We start from the raw sequence: 17,346 nt of genomic DNA, 5'->3' as shown, positions 1-17,346 counted from the left end.
GCCAGGTTGGCTGGGCAATCTTATTTCTATATTCCAGTGGTGTATGCTAGCCATTTTCACGGACATGGTTGAAGACATTATGGGGGTATTTATGGATAATTTCTCCGTGGTGGGGGATTCATTCGAGGGCTGTTTTCACAATTTATGAAGAGTGCTCAGAAGATGTGTGGAGACAAATTTAGTGTTGAATTGGGAGAAGTGCCATTTCATGGTACAATAAGGGATAGTCTTGGGGCATCGAGTGTCCAGAAAGGGAATTAAGGTTGACCATGCTAAGGTTGATATTATTGAGAAGCTTCCACCGCCCACTTCGGTCAAGGTAGTGAGAAATTTTCTTGGGCACGCCGGGTTCTACAGGCGATTCATAAAAGATTTCTCTAAGATTGCTAACCCTTTATGTAAACTCCTTGAAAATGATCAGCCCTTTCTATTTTCTAATGTTTGTAGGTTAGCATTTGAGGAGCTGAAGAAGAGATTAGTGACTGAACCCATCATTGTTGCACCCAACTGGGAGCAACCGTTCAAGCTCATGTGCGACTCAAGTGACTATGCTATAGGAGCAGTATTGGGGCAGCAAAAGGATAAGCTGATGCACCTAATTTATTATGCAAGCAGAACGCTAAGCGGTGCACAGCTCAATTACACCGTGACGGAAAAAGAGATGTTGGATGTAGTTATTGCATTCAACAAATTCAGGTCGTACTTGATTGGTTCAAAAGTTACTTTTTATACTAACCATGCAACAATTAGGTACTTGATAGCAAAGAAGGAGTCAAAGCCACGCTTGATCCGCTGGGTTCTTTTGCTAAAAGAATTCGATTTGGAGATCCGTTATAGAAAAGGGATAGAGAACCAGGTAGCAGACCACCTCTCAAGGTTGGAAGGAGCTGAAAAGAAGGTAAAGGTTGAAGATATAACAGAGACATTCCCGGATGAACAGTTACTAGCAGTGACAATGGAGGAGACACCATGGTATGATGATATTGCTAATTATTTAGCAAGCGGTATTGTACCTTATGAACTCTCTTCAATTCAAAAGAAAAAGTTCTTTCGCGGTTGCCGATTTTATTATTGGGATGAACCTATACTTCTTAAGATATGTGTAGATAACATGATCTAGATGTGTATCCCCGAGAAAGATCAACCTTCTGTTTTGCAAGCTTGCCATGCTATACCATATAGTGGACATTTTGGAGGGATTCAGACAACAGCTAAGGTGTTTGAATCGGGTTTGTATTTGACAACTCTATTCAAGGATACCCATGCTTGGGTAAAAAGTTGCGATGAGTGCCAAAGGACATGCAACATATCTTGATATCACGAGATGTCGATGACTACTATTCAAGAGGTGAAGGTATTCGACATGTGGGGGATTGACTTTATAGGGCCATTCGTCAGCTCGTATGGTAACAAATACATATTGGTGGGAGTTGACTATGTCTCCAAATGGGTTGAAGCTGTGGCTCTCCAAACTAATGATGCAAAGGGGGTGACAGGCTTTCTAAAGAAAAACATCTTCACACGTTTTGGCACCCCGAGAGCTATGGTCAGTGATGGTGGAACCCATTTTTGCAATAAAGCGTTCGCACGGTTGTTGGAAAAGTATGGAGCTCGTCATAAGGTGACCACTCCTTATCACCCACGGTCAAGTGGGCAAGTTAAAGTGTCAAACTGGGAAATCAAAAGTGTCTTAACCAAGACAGTGAATACGACAAAGACTGATTGGGCGAAGAAGCTGGATGATGCATTATGGGCGTACCACACATCATTTAAAACTCCAATTGGTATGTCACCATACAAGTTGGTGTTAGGAAAAGTATGTCACCTTCCGAGAGAGCTCAAGCATAAAGCCCTTTGGTATTGCGGAATTTGAATTTGGATATGGAGACGGCAGGCACCAGTAGAGTCACTGGGCTACATGAACTCGAGGAATTCAGGTTCCATGTATTTGAGAATGAAAGATTATACAAAGAAAAGGATGAAAATGATGCATGATAGGCATATTCTAGATCGGAACATCAAACTCGGAGATCTAGTGTTGTTATACAACCCGAGACTAATATTGTTTTTGGGTAAATTGAAGTCCAGATGGTCAGGACCCTTCAGAGTGGTGCAAGTGTTCTCAAGGGGAGCTGTAGAAATTGAATCCGAAGATGGAACAAATAAGTTCACAGTGAATGGGAAAAGGTTGAAACATTACCTTGGAATGGTCGTAGAAAAGGGGGATATAGTGGTGATATCTTTGGAAGAGCCCCAATATATGAGCGAAGAGTAATAATGATAGCATTGTAAGCACGTGATTTTTGCTTCACGGACAATCGCTCCAAAAGAAAAATAAAAATAGTGGCAAAAGGCTTCGCTATACAATTTTTCGATCTTTCCGTGACATGTGTTGTTAGTCGTTTGTGAGTCTGCCCATTTTGCATCCAGTCACTATCAAACAAAATACAAAACTATGTGTCGGTAAAAGAAAATTTAAAATATATATATATATGTGTGCATCGTTCGTTCTAGGTTTTTAGTTAACTTACTTAAATATTTTTTGTGATAATGGTGTTAAAATGTTACATTGTTGTTTAGTTTTAATTTCGTTGTTTTATTATCTATTATTTTTATTTTTTGTTTTAAAAGAAAAATGAAAAAAATAATAAAGAAAGCAAAAGAGTGAAAGAAAACCGGTTTGGGCCAAAGAAGAAATGAAACAAAGCAGGCCCAAACCAGCACCAAAACCCAGTCCAAATCAGGCTGCCCCAACAGGACCCCCAAACGACGTCGCATCAGTACCCCTGATTAGAACCATTGATCTGACTCAAACGAACGGTCCCGATCAGGCCACTCGTTCGACCCCAAACGACGTCGTCTAAGGAAGGTGATCTGAGCCGTCCAACCCCTTGATCCAACGGACCTAGGCCATTCCCCTAAACCCGCCCAGTTTTGACCCGATCCAACCTTACCCGTTCTCACCCACTACCAAAACACAAACGACACCGTTTTCCCTAAGTGAATAGATCCTGGACATAGGTCTCGTTTGATCCAACGGCCAGGATCTAATCCCCTAGATCGTATATAAGCCTAACCCCTTACCCCCACGCCCCAAACCAAACCCCCTAGCCCCACTGTTCACCTTCGTCCCCGAACCCCCTCCTCTCAAAACCTAAGAAACCTTAGGTTCCTCCCCTGTAACCCCAGCCACTCGGATTCCGATGACCACCAAAATAACATCCCCGATGCACCCAGCCACCCTGAACACGAATCCGTTAACCGCTCACCTCGAATCAACCTGTAGCCTCTCGAATCTTCAAACGAAGAATCGAGCAAAAACTAGATCTACACCGATTGACCCCAAACTCACACCACAGCCCCTCCTGACCTCCCTCACCCCCTGAGTGGCTTTGGTTCCGTTCGAATCTGACTAGAATTGAACGGTTCCCAAATCGAACCTCACGAGCCCTAGGATTCAGATCTATGGGTTTTGTTCGAATCAGTGGCAGGATCAGGGTCTAGCAGACTTTTACCAAAGTGTTCTCAGTTGAGAACACTTCGGTTAAAGTCCATTAGACCCCAAAATCACCTGGCCCGAGTTCGAATTTGAATCGATCTTAGTTTCATTTTTCTGAGGTATTTTTCCTTTTTCTTTTGCCCTCCTAAAATCTATCTGTCGTTCGTGTTCTAGTTTGTTTGTTCCGCGACTCATCTGTCCATGTGTGTACGTTTTAAGTTAATAATGAGTTGGTTGTTGGTTTATTGGTTGCTTGCTGTGTATTATAGCTTGTATAGTCATCTAAATAAGCGTCGTCAACTGAATTCACTTGAAAGGTGTCATAGCTTGTGTAGTCATCTAAATGAGTCTACATTTCAGTATTGATTACTATGCCTGTTTCTTGTTGGCGCTACTTGTATCGGCATGACCAACTTGTACCCTTTAATTGACACCCTGTTTGCTGAAAGTTTGAATCATTGCCTGAATTTGGGCAGAGAATTGGCAATTAGCTTCAGAAATCTAACAAATCAGCCTGAAAACAGTTTGAGTTTAATTAGCTAGTAGTCAGGTATTGGCTGAAATTAGTGAGGTCTATATACTAACTATTAAGAGTTAGGGTAATACAGTAATATGCAAAGTGTAAGGGTAATCTTGGCATAAGGCAGGGTCTGATTAGGGGATAATTTCAGAATGTGTCAAGTGGTAATTAAAATAGGATTAAATTAATGCTAATGGGGGACCAGACCTAAGAGTATGGGAATTAATTGAATACTTAACTAAACCCATAACCCTTGATTAGAGTAATATAGACAGGGCATGGGGGCTGTTTAAGGATTCCAAGAAAGATGCCTTTAGGCATGGGGAGTTAAGGGGTATGGGCAGTCTGCAAGTAGGAGGGAGGCAGCTTAGCTGCCCTTGGTCATATGGCTTATAAATAGGCCATTTGATAACTTAAACGGGGCTGGACATTTTTTTCTTTGTCTTCAGAAAAGAAAAACAAGAAACATAAAATCTCGGAATATTGTAACCAAACACTGTCTGAAAATTACATCAGAGTTTATGTTGTTTTAGCTGTCTTGGCCAATTACTGTTGTTTGTCTGTTTGAGCCACTTGTAGTTATTGAATTGCTGGGGTGTTTACATTGAATACTCTGCTGTCTCTGTTGGTTCCTACTCTGTTTCTGGGATTTGTTGTTTGTTTCTCGACTACTCGGGAGCTTCATCTTTGTTGGTTGATTTTGTTGCTGTGTTGTTGCTGTGGGTCTGCTGCTGCTGTATTCGTGCATACTACTCAACTGATCACTTTCTTTCTTCCTTTCCTTCCTATACCAGGTACACACCCAATACACTGTCAGATGTAGCTGGAAATTTGAGCATGAAATGTAAATGAAAGACCTGAAGAATTTTGTTTATATACATAGTTTGCCCTTTTAAATATCATGTAATGTAGGAAATTTTATGCCTGTTTTGGATGTTGGAGATAGCCTTCAGGCCTGATAACTATCAATGAATGTTAGTTGAATGTTAGATTGTGTATATAGGATGGTGATAAGAGTATGCTTAAGGCAACAGGTTGTATCTCAGATTTAGTGCAATAGTGTAGTATAAGCATGTAATGCATGCCAAGCCTAAAATTCGTACACTAAATGAGTTCTTTCCTTTTCCAGTAAATTGCTATATATAACTCTTAAAACCATGTCTTAAGATCAGGAACACAAATTCAGGGCCTCAACCTCACAAGGGTCGAGTTCAGGCCAAAACAGGCCAAGCCAGCCTGCTTCGAACAAGCAGTGGTCCAGGTCTGGCCAATCACACCGGGCTGGATTTGGGCCTGTGATTACTTGTTCGGACAGCCTCGTTTCTGATTTTAGGCATTTCTGAATGTTGTTACAAACAACTTGCAAGCATGTAATTAATTAGGACTATCTACTGTTTTCAATTGATAAGGACAAACGTAGTTGCTATAGGATATCCTTTTAAAATAAGAACAAGATGAGCCTCGATGAAAATAAACAAAACGTGCAAATGCGGGGCCCTTGTTAAATGTATATTATTGAAGCATTTAGTTTCCAGGACGGGTTGTTTAGCAAATCTCACAACCCTCCTAAAATAACAACACGTTAGTCTCTTTAGGACACGCTTTAATAAACCTTACCTTCTTAAACTCGGGTGCACATTTATGTGACCCAAATCCAAATCTCAACGGAGTCGAAATATGTCTCTAGTCACAGGCGCATTGATTGTGGCGTGGCCTGAGATGCATTTCCATGACGTTGCAAATTCTTAAAAAAAAAAAAAAATAAGAATGAGATGAGCCTCGCCGAATAAAAATACAAATTGCGGGGCCCTCAGTAAATACCTGTTTAAAATTACTTAGAATTCAGGAGGGTTGTTTAGCGAATTCCACGGCCTCCGCAAAATAATAATGCGCTAGTTGCTTAGGCGCGTCTTCAATAACTTAATTTTTCTTAAACTCGGGTGTGCATTTCATGCGACCCAAATCCGAATCCTAAAACATCAAATAAAATATGTTTCGGATTGTGGGTGCATTTCATGTGACACAGTCCAAAGATATATTTTAAGCGATGTTCACATTCTTGTAAAAACAATAATAATAAAGCGGTTAAAAGATAAATTTGCACATAAGTTCATGTTGTATTAAAAATCAGATAAATAAGCCAAATATAACAGTTGAGCGACCGTGCTAAAACCACGGAACTCGGGAATGCCTAACACCTTCTCCCGGGTTAACAGAATTCCTTACCTAGATTTCTGGTACGCAGACTGTAATATAGAGTCATTATTTTCCTCGATTCGGGATTAAAATTGGTGACTTGGGACACCCTAAACCTCCCAAGTGGCGACTCTGAAATAAACAAATAAATCCCCTTTCGATTGTCCTTTAAATTGGAAAAAACTCCCTTGTCCCCTCGCGGGTGCGGAAAAAGGAGGTGTGACAGCTCTGGCGACTCTGCTGGGGATTGGTCCAGAACCACTGGTTCAGGGTTAGAAATTCGAGCTTAGATAAATTGTTATATTTGGTTTTATCTGATTTTTACATGTTTGAGACTAATGTGCTAAATGCTGCTGTTACCGCTTTGATATTATTTGGACTGTATATAAACTGTGCCGAAACCCTTCTCTTCTTACCTCCGGGGAGAAGCTCGCTGGTCGAGACTCCCTATTCTGTTAGTGTCAATACCCGAAATAAGAAAGAGGACGGATAAGTTACGAAGCCGGACGACCTTTTGGTTCCCGGTAAGTTGCCCCTCCTCGGCTCGAGTTGTCTGCTCGGGTACACTGTCTAGAACACTGACCCAGGTTTTGAACATAGAATAACGTGACTTCATGCCGGATCCCTAGTAGGAGCGCTTATTTGCATCATGTTGCATATGACTTAGGGGACTCAACACAGGGGTTGGGTCCGTCTAGGACTAGCAACCTGGTATGAAAGGACCATCCTAATGCATCCCATTTGTTTTCCGTGCATCTATTTGTCTCGAGCCCGCATGCTGACCAGTGTTTGAATAATGGAAATTGGAAAAAAAAGGAAGGAATAGCGGTTAAGGAGTTAATTGTTTATTTTTGAAAAAAAGCCAATGCCAAAATACCGTCAAAACTCTGCCGAAATTTTGAGAAAATGAAAGGAAAATGTCTTATTAGTTTTGTTTTATTAATTGCAAAGGAAAAATAGAAAAGAAGAGAAAAAAGGGGTCGTCGTTCTGCTTTTATATACTTTAAAAATATATATATATATATATATATATATATATATATATATATATATATATATATATGTCCTGTCACAAAAATGAAGATGGAAAAGAGTCTTATTTTTGATATATATATATCTCTACATATATATATACAAATATAAATATATGTCTTTATTTGTGGCAAAATTACTGGTTTTGCCAAAAGTCATGAAAGTAATAAATGTGCAGGGTTTTTCATAAAGTTTTATAAAAAGTATACGTCTAAATAAAGTTTTATTTTTTATTCACTTGGCATAATCACCCCAATAAATGTGCAGGATGAGCACGGTACAAAACGAACCCTTTTCAGTAATGACCAAGATCCCGTTTGAGTTGCGGTTATGGTGGAACGACTTAGGCAAAGAAGGGCAAGACAAAGTAAGGAAATATCTGAAAGGTCTCCCGGACCTACTAAACGTTTAGCCTCGGGGTGATATCATCAGATCATTGGTCACTTGTTGGGATTCCGCACACAACGTGTTCCATTTTTCGGACTTCGAGCTCACCCCGACGTTGGAAGAAATAGCAGGGTACATCGGGATTGATGAAGCCCCTTTTAGGTTCAAATACTTGATTGCACCTAGAGCTGTCACGGTACACAGGTTTCTGGATTTCCTAAAAATACCTCGGACATTCCACCATCCAGATCTTGCCAAAGGATTCTGCAGTCTCCACCTCATATATGCTAGATACGGTCACGTGGGCGGGTTCAATAAGCCGGATTTCAAACTATGCAGTAGAGGCAACCGACAAAAGTGGGACGAACACAGGCTAGTGGCTTTTATGACAGCCTTTCTGGGTCTTATAGTGTTCCCTAGGAAAGATGGAAACATTGATCTAAAGATAACCGGGGTTGTCAATACTTTGCTTACCCAAGATAAAAGTACTCTGGCGCCTATGATTATGGCTGACATTTTCCGGGCTCTCACTGCTTGTCGAGCCAGGGGCGACTTTTTCGAAGGATGTAACCTACTGTTGCAAATGTGGATGACCGATCATTTATGCCATCGCTCCTCACTTTTGGGTTATGGTTCGCCAGAGAAAACTTGTATTGGAGAATTCTACACGAGAATCAAAGGGTTCAATTTACCTGAGGGAGTCACATCATGGACCGCATTTCTCCGAACTCTCACTGCCAGCCAAGTCCAGTGGACGCTCGGATGGTCACCTATCGAGGAAATCATATACATGCCGGCAACCCGGCCTCACTTTCTGTTGATGGGACTGAAAAGTATCCAACCCTATGCACTGTATCGGGTTTTGAGGCAACTTGGGAGGTACCAAGTGGTACCGAAAGATGAAGATTTGAGTACCCAAGTGATTGAAATCAGTCCGAACGGTCATTTCCCTGAAGAAGAAGTTCGCCAAATCTGGAGTGAATGCCAACATCTGACAGCAAACACTTGTGTGATTAATACGGCAAAAGGGGAAGTCGCCCCAGAATATCACGCTTGGTTTAGAGGTAGCCTGTCCTACGAAAGACCGGCTAAGAGGCCGCATCTCAAAGATTTCGTAGAATCATCCCAAGGGCAATGGAACTGGTTAGCAAAAGAGAAGGGTTATCGGGCAGAGATTGGCGATTTGAAGCTACAAATGGACAGTCTGAAATTCGATAACAGCGTACAAATCGCGGCGGATCGAAGCGAAAAGAATAGATTGATCCAAGAGAACGAAGAGCTTAAGGCCCAAGTCCAAAAATTGAGACTGTCTCTCGACGAGCAGCCCAGAAGTCGATCAGACCAGCGGTTGATAAAGGGTTTGAAAAGAGAGATCGCGGAATGGCGAGACAGGTTAGAAGAATCCGAAAAGGTCATGACAGAGTTCAAGGCACGGTGGGGAACAAGAGTAGATAAGCATCGCCGGTGTTTGAACCAATTGAAACGTGACCACGAGAAGACTGTGGCCAAAATAAAGAGGGAGATGGCTACACTCGAGTTTAAAGCAGTTAAGCAGGCCGGGGATTTCCAATCGGAGAGTAGATACTGTTACGACTTGTTGGCCCAAATGAAGGAAGAAGTGCGGCAGCTGAGGGATCAGCATATACAGGACTCACAGGTATTCAAGACGTGCAGTGATCAGATAAGACACCTACTCATAGAGAAGAAAAAAACCAGAGACAAGATCAGGGCCATTGCCCATGCCATCATCAGAAGGTGTCGACGGTGTGAAAACATGACCTGCGTTACCGTTCTCCCAGTAGTGATGGGTTATGTCAAACAAACCATGCACGAGTTGGAGCAGCTCGAAAGGGATCTCGCACCTAGAACCGCGAAAAGGCCGAACGATGCCTCGCGGGTCCCTAAGTTGGAAAATTAACCTCTGGTCGAGTCTTGTTTTAGTTAAGCTTTGATGTTTTCCCATATGTTGTTTTCCATTTTTCCTTCAATCAAATAGGGTCAAAGAACCGTGGAGTCTGTACTGTTGCTATGTTGTTTGAAGCAATGTGTAATAGCAAATTTTGATAATGAAATTAAGTGACTCCGGAAGAATTTCTATGTGTCTTTACTTTGGGGCAGAACTACGCCTGGTCTGATTCACGCGGGGACGTGATACGTAGGCAATCCCCATAAGATTCGACCGCTTTCAAAAAAAATAAGAGAAAATGTAAATAGAATAAAACGCAGGGTTTCGCAAAATACTTTAAAGAGACGAATGAACAAACCGGGAGGACGCATGTGGTTTGAAGCAAAGCATGTAGAAACGGTTAACTGCCTAGGTGCATTGCATCCTCTATGTGTTATGATCAAATCTGTTAAGCTCTAACACTAACAAAATTTGTTGTTGTCTGATACCAGACAGTTAGTTGTTAAAGAATTCTGGCAACACATTCATACCAAACCAGATCCAAAGGACCGGTAGCAACAAGCATGACTACTTCAGAGAATAGTAATGAGGAAGAAAGGCCGATGAGCCAGTTGCTAAAAGAGGCAATGGAAAAGATTGAAAGGATGGGACTAGAGATGCATGCAATGCAGCTAGCCCTGGCCAAAACACAAAAGAGCCCTGAGACACTGGGACACATGCCAGAGTACTCTCACTCTGGCCCTTCCACAAGCCGCCCAAATCCCCTTTATCATCAAGAAAGAAGCCCTCATGATTCCCAAGCTCCACCACCCCGTCAACCTCTCCCAACCCCCAATATTCCCATTTTTGTGGGACCAACATCGGCCCCTTTGCAAAGGACGACCAGTGAGCCATTGTTTCAGGATCACGATACACAATACTATCCCCCTGAGCCTACATTTCATGCACCCGAACCACAAGCTTACAATCCCCATTTGGAAGTACCGGCAGAGGTTGAAAAGCCAGTTAAGGCCCCTGAACAGGATGAAGTGTTAAGAAAGTTCAAAAGCCTGGAGCAATCCTTCAGGAACTTACACGGGCTGGGCAATCAAGTCAGCGTGGCATACAAAGACCTGTGCCCTTTCCCAGATGTCCAACTCCCGGCTGGGTTCAAGATGCCCAAGTTTGATTTATATGAAGGGCACGGTGATCCCATGGCACATTTGCGGGGATTCTGTAGCAAAATGAGAGGGGCAGGAGGCAAGGATGAGCTTTTGATAGCTTATTTCGGCCAAAGTCTGAGTGGATCTGCACTGGAATGGTATACCAGGCAAGATTTCAGCAGGTGGTACACGTGGGATGATCTGGCGCAGGCTTTTACAGGTCATTTCCAGTACAACCTGGAGATAGTCCCTGACCGTCTCACGTTATTGAGAACTGGGAAGAAACCCGGGGAAAGTTTTCGCGAATTCGGGTTCCGCTGGAGAGAACAAGCAGCTAGGGTCGATCCTCCCATGAGAGAGGGAGAGATGGTGGATTATTTTTTGCAGACGTTGGATCCAACCTACTTTGGTCACTTGGTGACAACGGTTGGAAAATCTTTCAACGAGGTGGTCAAAATAGGGGTCATGATAGAAGAAGGTTTGAGGTCGGACAAGATCTTAAACTATTCGACACTTAAGGCCACAACCCAGGCTATTCAAAGCGGCACGGGAGGTGCGTTAAGAAGAAAGAAAGAAGAGGTTGCCACGATCGAGGCAAGCAGTTGGTCCAGGGCTGGTAGGCCGCGCTACAACCAACCCAGGCCTCACAGGTCAAATTACCCATACAACCCACCACAAAATTTCTATCCACCTCGAGAACCACATTGTTCCGTACACCAAGCCCAGATATACACTCAGCCTCCGGTTCGCCCACAATGGCGCGCACCGGCTCCCCAGAACATATATCCACCACCACAAAACACTTACCCTCCACCAAGGGCATATAGAAATCCTTCAGGGGCAGGTTTCCGGGGAAATCCAGATGCCAGAAATGACAGGTTGCGGAAGCAAAGAACCTTCACCGAACTGGGAGAAACCTACACCGCTGTGTTCCACAAGCTGCGGCAATTGGGTTTGGTTAGTCCTGTCCATACTCGGGAACCAAATCCCCCGCCTCAGAATTTGGATCGTTCAATCAGTTGTGAATACTGTTCAGGGATGCTCGGGCACGATACCGAGAAGTGCTGGAAGTTAAGGCATGCCATACAGGATCTTATTGACACCAATAAGATCGAGGTCCAGACACCGGAGGCTCCTAACATCAACCAAAACCCACTGCCAGCGCACCACGAAACTCACATGATTGAGTTGGTGTGTGAGGGAGGAGAATTAAGAAAACCCTCACAAACAGTGATGATGATCCAAGCTGCCCCAAAAGAAGTCTTAACCAGTGAAGGAACAAATGTACAGTCGCATGGAGAAGGCGTCAGGCCGGTAGTAATATGGGGGAAGAGCCCGTCCGTCATAGCAAGCAAACCCGAGCCAAGCAAGTTGGTAATACCAGGGATCCTGCCCACACCGGCAGTCATGTTGAAAGGGGTATGTGGAGAACGGGTGACCATAAAGCCGGTGGTCCAACTGCCAATGCTTGACAGCAGGGCCGTGCCCTGAAAATATGAAAAAGCAGTGGTGACGTACCAAGGAAAACAGGTGGAAGAAGTCAGTTGTGAAGCGCAAGGGCTGACTCGATCAGGTCGATGTTTTGCTCCGGTGGAGTTAAGAAAAACCAACCCAGTGGCAACCAAGAAGCCAGTGTCAGAAGAAGAGGCTGAAGACTTCCTGAGGAAGATGAAAGTACAAGACTATTCTGTGGTTGAGCAGCTGAGAAAAACACCTGCCCAGATCTCACTATTGTCATTACTCCTCCATTCCGAGGAACATCGCCGAGCCCTGTTAAAGATATTGAACGAGGCCCATGTACCCAGTGAGATTTCTGTAAACCACCTGGAAACCATTGCCAGCAAGATTTTCGAGGTGAACAGGGTAACATTCTCAGATGATGACCTGCCGGTGGAAGGTACGGAGCATAACAAAGCTCTATACCTAGCTGTCAAATGTGAAGACTCGGTGGTAACTCGAGTATTGGTGGACAACGGCTCAAGCGCCAATATTTGTCCATTATCCACCCTGGACCAGTTAAAGATTGACCGTGGAAGAATCCGGGAGAATAGCATCTGTGTCTGGGGGTTTGACGGAAACGGAACCGCCACTGTGGGGGATGTTGTACTTGAACTGACCATTGGTCCGGTCCTGTTTACCATGGAATTCCAGGTATTGGACGCCACGGTATCTTACAACTTGCTGTTAGGACGACCCTGGATTCATGCAGCTAAAGCGGTGCCTTCCACCCTACATCAGACAGTGAAGTTCGAGTGGGAAAGACAAGAGGTCGTGCTGCACGGCGAGGATACAACATGCACCATGAGCGGAACCATTGTGCCTTTCATAGAGACCACTGATGACAAGGGCCCCTGGGTCTACCAGATTCTCGATACAGGGTCAGCCAACAAAATTTCTGAAGGAGAAATCATCCCGCACCCTAGGGTAGCTGCCGCAACGGTCATGATGGTCTCGGAGATGCTGGGTAACGGATTTGTACCGGGAAAAGGCCTGGGAGTTGAACTTCAAGGGATAGTCCAACCTGTTTCCCTTCCTAAGAATCTGGAAACCTTCGGGTTGGGGTTCAAACCAACCGCGGCAGACAGGAAGGAGGCGCGAAGAATGAAGAAGAAGGTCTGGTTTCTGCCTAAACCAGTGCCAAGCCTTTCAAGGTCTTTTGTTAAAACAAGTGCCAAGGGGTCAGCGATCCCAAAGATTCGAGGACCTTTGATCGGTATAAATGAAGACCTGAATCAGAGTTTTGAGAGGCTATTCGCGGATGTCAGTATGGTGGAAGCTGGAGAAGGTTCCAGCCGAACAGAGATACAATTTGTGGGGCCTGAGGCCAAGATCAACAATTGGACGGTTACTCCTCTTCCTGTCCGAGGGGAGTCTTGGTAGTAGGCTTTGATTAATGTTTTGTTTGTTTGTTTGTTTGATCGGATTATTCAAGGGTGTAATCCCAATTTTACTTTCGTTTTGTAAAAGTGTGAACCCTTTTTATCCTGCAAATTTAATAAAGTTCTTTTCTTTTGTCCCATTTTAATTTCTTGTTTTGTTCTTTTTCTTTCTGAACAGTTCTCTTTTTACTGGTCCTAATGACATGGCATGCACAGCGGATCTTCGACCTAGTCTAATAAATCAATCTGAATCTGACTCAATGATGCAAGAGGTCGTTTGTGATAATGAATCCGAATGTGACGAAGGGGAAGCCTTCGAAGAAATAAACCGAGAACTGTGTCAATTTGAAGAGAAACCCAAGCCTAACTTAAATGACACCGAGGCTGTAAATCTAGGAGACGCTGATAACGTCCAAGAGACCAAAATTAGCATCCACATTGAGCCGAATGTCAGAGCAGAATTGATCGAAACTCTCAGGGAATTCAAAGATGTTTTTGCATGGTCATATGATGATATGCCTGGATTGAGCACCAATTTAGCGGTTCACAAACTACCCACTAACCCGGCATACCCTCCGGTCAAGCAAAAACTAAGGAAATTTAAAACAGAAATGAGTGTAAAGATCAAAGAAGAGGTGATTAAGCAATTACAATCTAAGGTCATTCGGGTCACTCGGTATCCCGAGTGGTTGGCCAATGTGGTACCAGTCCCAAAGAAGGATGGAAAAATCAGGGTGTGCGTCGACTACCGCAACCTCAACAAAGCAAGTCCCAAGGACAATTTCCCGTTACCCAACATTCATATCCTGATCGATAATTGCGCTGGGCGCGAGATCGGATCCTTTGTGGATTGCTATGCGGGTTATCATCAGATCCTAATGGACGAAGAGGATGCTGAGAAGACAGCGTTTATTACGCCATGGGGAACCTACTGCTATCGGGTAATGCCGTTCGGGTTAAAGAACGCCGGGGCAACGTACATGCGAGCAATGACTGCTGTGTTTCATGACATGATACACAAAGAAATAGAGGTGTACGTCGATGATGTGATCATCAAATCTTGGCGTCAGGAGGACCATGTGGCAGACCTAAGGAGATTTTTCCAAAGACTCCGGAGGTATGATATCAAGCTTAACCCGGCCAAATGCGCATTCGGGGTTCCATCAGGAAAGTTGCTAGGATTCATCGTCAGTCGACGGGGGATTGAGTTAGACCCGTCCAAAATTGAATCCATCCGAGATTTGCCACCGCCAAGGAACAAAACAGAGGTAATGAGTCTGCTGGGTAGACTCAATTACATCAGCAGGTTCATCGCTCAACTCACAGCAACTTGTGAGCCCATATTTCGGCTGCTGAGAAAGGATGCTGCGGTAGGTTGGGCGGCAGAGTGTCAGGAGGCTTTCGACCAAATCAAAGGGTATCTGTCTAATCCACCCGTATTGGTCCCGCCTAAGCCCGGGAAACCTCTAATACTTTACCTGACGGTCTTGGAAAATTCATTTGGTTGTGTACTGGGGCAACATGATGACACAGGAAGGAAGGAGCAGGCCATCTACTATCTTAGCAAGAAATTCACAGTGCATGAGGTCAAGTACACTCAACTCGAGAAAACATGTTGCGTCCTAACTTGGGTAGCTCAGAAGTTGAAGCACTACCTGTCTTCATATACTACTTATCTCATATCCCGCTTGGACCCATTGAAGTATATCTTTCAGAAACCTATGCCCACGGGAAGGTTGGCAAAGTGGCAAATTCTGCTCACAGAGTTTGATATCATCTACGTAACGAGGACGGCCATGAAAGCCCAGGCACTGGCAGACCATTTGGCAGAGAATCCCGTTGACGAAAAATACGAGCCCTTAAGAACGTATTTTCCTGACGAAGAGGTGATGCACACGACTGATTTGGAATTACCTGAGGAACCGGGTTGGAAGCTTTTCTTCGATGGAGCTGCAAACGCAAAAAGGGTTGGAATAGGAGCAGTACTCATTTCTGAAACAGGGCGCCATTATCCTGTCACGGCTCAACTACGCTTCTATTGCACCAACAATATGGCCGAGTATGAGGCTTGCATTTTGGGTCTGCGCCTGGCTGCCGACATGGATGTCCAAGACGTCTTGGTCTTGGGAGACTCGGACCTCTTGGTACATCAAATTCAGGGTGAATGGGAAACACGAGATCTAAAGCTCATACCATACCGACAATGCTTGCATGATCTGAGCAAGAAATTTCGATCGGTAAAGTTCAAACACATCCCGAGAGTTCACAATGAGGTTGCGGATGCCTTAGCCACCTTAGCATCAATGTTTCACCACCCTGACAAAATATATGTTGATCCTCTACACATCCAGGTCCGTGATCAGCACGCCTACTGCAATGCCGTAGAAGAAGAAGCAGATGGCGAACCCTGGTTTCATGATATCAAGGAATACCTCAGGATGGGGATATATCCAGAACATGCCTCTGGGGACCAAAAAAGAGCCCTTCGGCGTTTGTCGAATGGTTTCTTCCTCAGTGGAGGAGTATTGTACAAAAGAACCCCAGATTTGGGATTGTTGAGATGCATAGATGCCGGGCAGGCAACGACGGTTATGGCGGAAGTACATGCCGGAGTTTGTGGGCCGCACATGAGCGGATATGTATTGGCAAGAAAGATCCTTCGAACAGGGTGTTATTGGCTAACCATGGAACACGACTGTATCACTTTCGTAAGGAAATTCCATCAGTGCCAGATACATGGAGATTTGATTCATTCTCCGCCAACAGAGTTACATACGATGTCAGCACCCTGGCCGTTTGTGGCATGGGGCATGGATGTCATTGGGCCCATCGAGCCAGCAGCGTCCAACGGTCATAGGTTCATTCTAGTGACCATTGATTACTTCACCAAATGGGTTGAGGCTAAAACCTTCAAATCAGTAACCAAGAAGGCGGTGGTGGACTTTGTTCACTCCCATATCATCTGCAGATTTGGGATCCCAAAAGTGATCATTACGGATAACGGTGCGAATCTTAATAGCAGCCTGATGAAAGAAGTATGCCAACAATTCAAGATTACACACCGCAACTCCACCCCGTATCGTCCCAAGGCGAATGGAGCAGTCGAAGCAGCCAATAAGAATATCAAGAAGATACTGCGAAAAATGGTGGAAGGGTCCAGACAATGGCACGAGAGATTACCCTTTGCTTTGTTGGGTTACCGCACTACCGTCCGGACTTCCATAGGCACAACTCCTTATTTGTTGGTGTATGGAACTGAGGCCGTGATACCAGCGGAGGTCAAAATTCCGTCCCTCCGAATTGTCGCTGAAGCCGGAATTGATGATGATGAATGGGTCAAAGCTCGATTGGAACAGTTGAGCCTGATAGATGAGAAAAGATTGGCAGCAGTGTGCCATGGTCAGCTGTACCAGAAGAGAATGGCAAGAGCGTATAATAAGAAGGTGCGCCCCAGAAAGTTTGAAGTAGGGCAGCTGGTATTGAAAAAGATCCTCCCACATCAGGTCGAGGCGAAAGGCAAATTCGCCCCAAATTGGCAGGGGCCTTATATCGTGACCAGAATATTGTCCAATGGTGCTTTGTGTTTGACAGATGTCGAAGGTAGATGTGTCGACATGGCTATCAATTCAGATGCAGTCAAGAGATATTATGCATAACTTCTTTAATTATGGCAACTTTTGGTTTATTTGTTTGTATTTGGCATTTGTTGAATAATGAGATGACGGAGGCAATTCTTTCTTCTATCCAAACACTTTTAACCCTTGCTTTCCCCTTTGAGCCTTAAG

At 44.1% G+C, this 17,346-nt stretch overlaps 1 protein-coding gene across 1 annotated transcript; it reads left to right on the top strand.

Moving 5' to 3' along the window:
* The first annotated feature begins 1,324 nt into the window (after positions 1-1,324).
* LOC142162419 (uncharacterized) lies at positions 1,325-1,995 on the top strand. Its single transcript, XM_075218767.1, has 2 exons — positions 1,325-1,784; positions 1,895-1,995. Exons 1-2 carry the CDS (start codon positions 1,325-1,327, stop codon positions 1,993-1,995), a joined length of 561 nt encoding a protein of 186 aa, XP_075074868.1.
* The last annotated feature ends 15,351 nt before the right edge of the window (positions 1,996-17,346 follow it).

Source organism: Nicotiana tabacum, chromosome 7, assembly GCF_000715075.1.
Source record: "Nicotiana tabacum cultivar K326 chromosome 7, ASM71507v2, whole genome shotgun sequence".
NCBI classification, from domain to species: Eukaryota; Viridiplantae; Streptophyta; class Magnoliopsida; order Solanales; family Solanaceae; genus Nicotiana; species Nicotiana tabacum.
This window is presented reverse-complemented; position numbering and strand designations above follow the sequence as displayed.

Bases quoted from the DNA above. Each gene is read 5' to 3' on its own strand.
- LOC142162419 (XM_075218767.1), top strand. From the start codon at position 1,325: ATGTCGATGACTACTATTCAAGAGGTGAAGGTATTCGACATGTGGGGG. The intron at 1,785-1,894 runs GTATGTCACCAT...TGGAGACGGCAG, and splicing joins ATCATTTAAAACTCCAATTG to GCACCAGTAGAGTCACTGGG.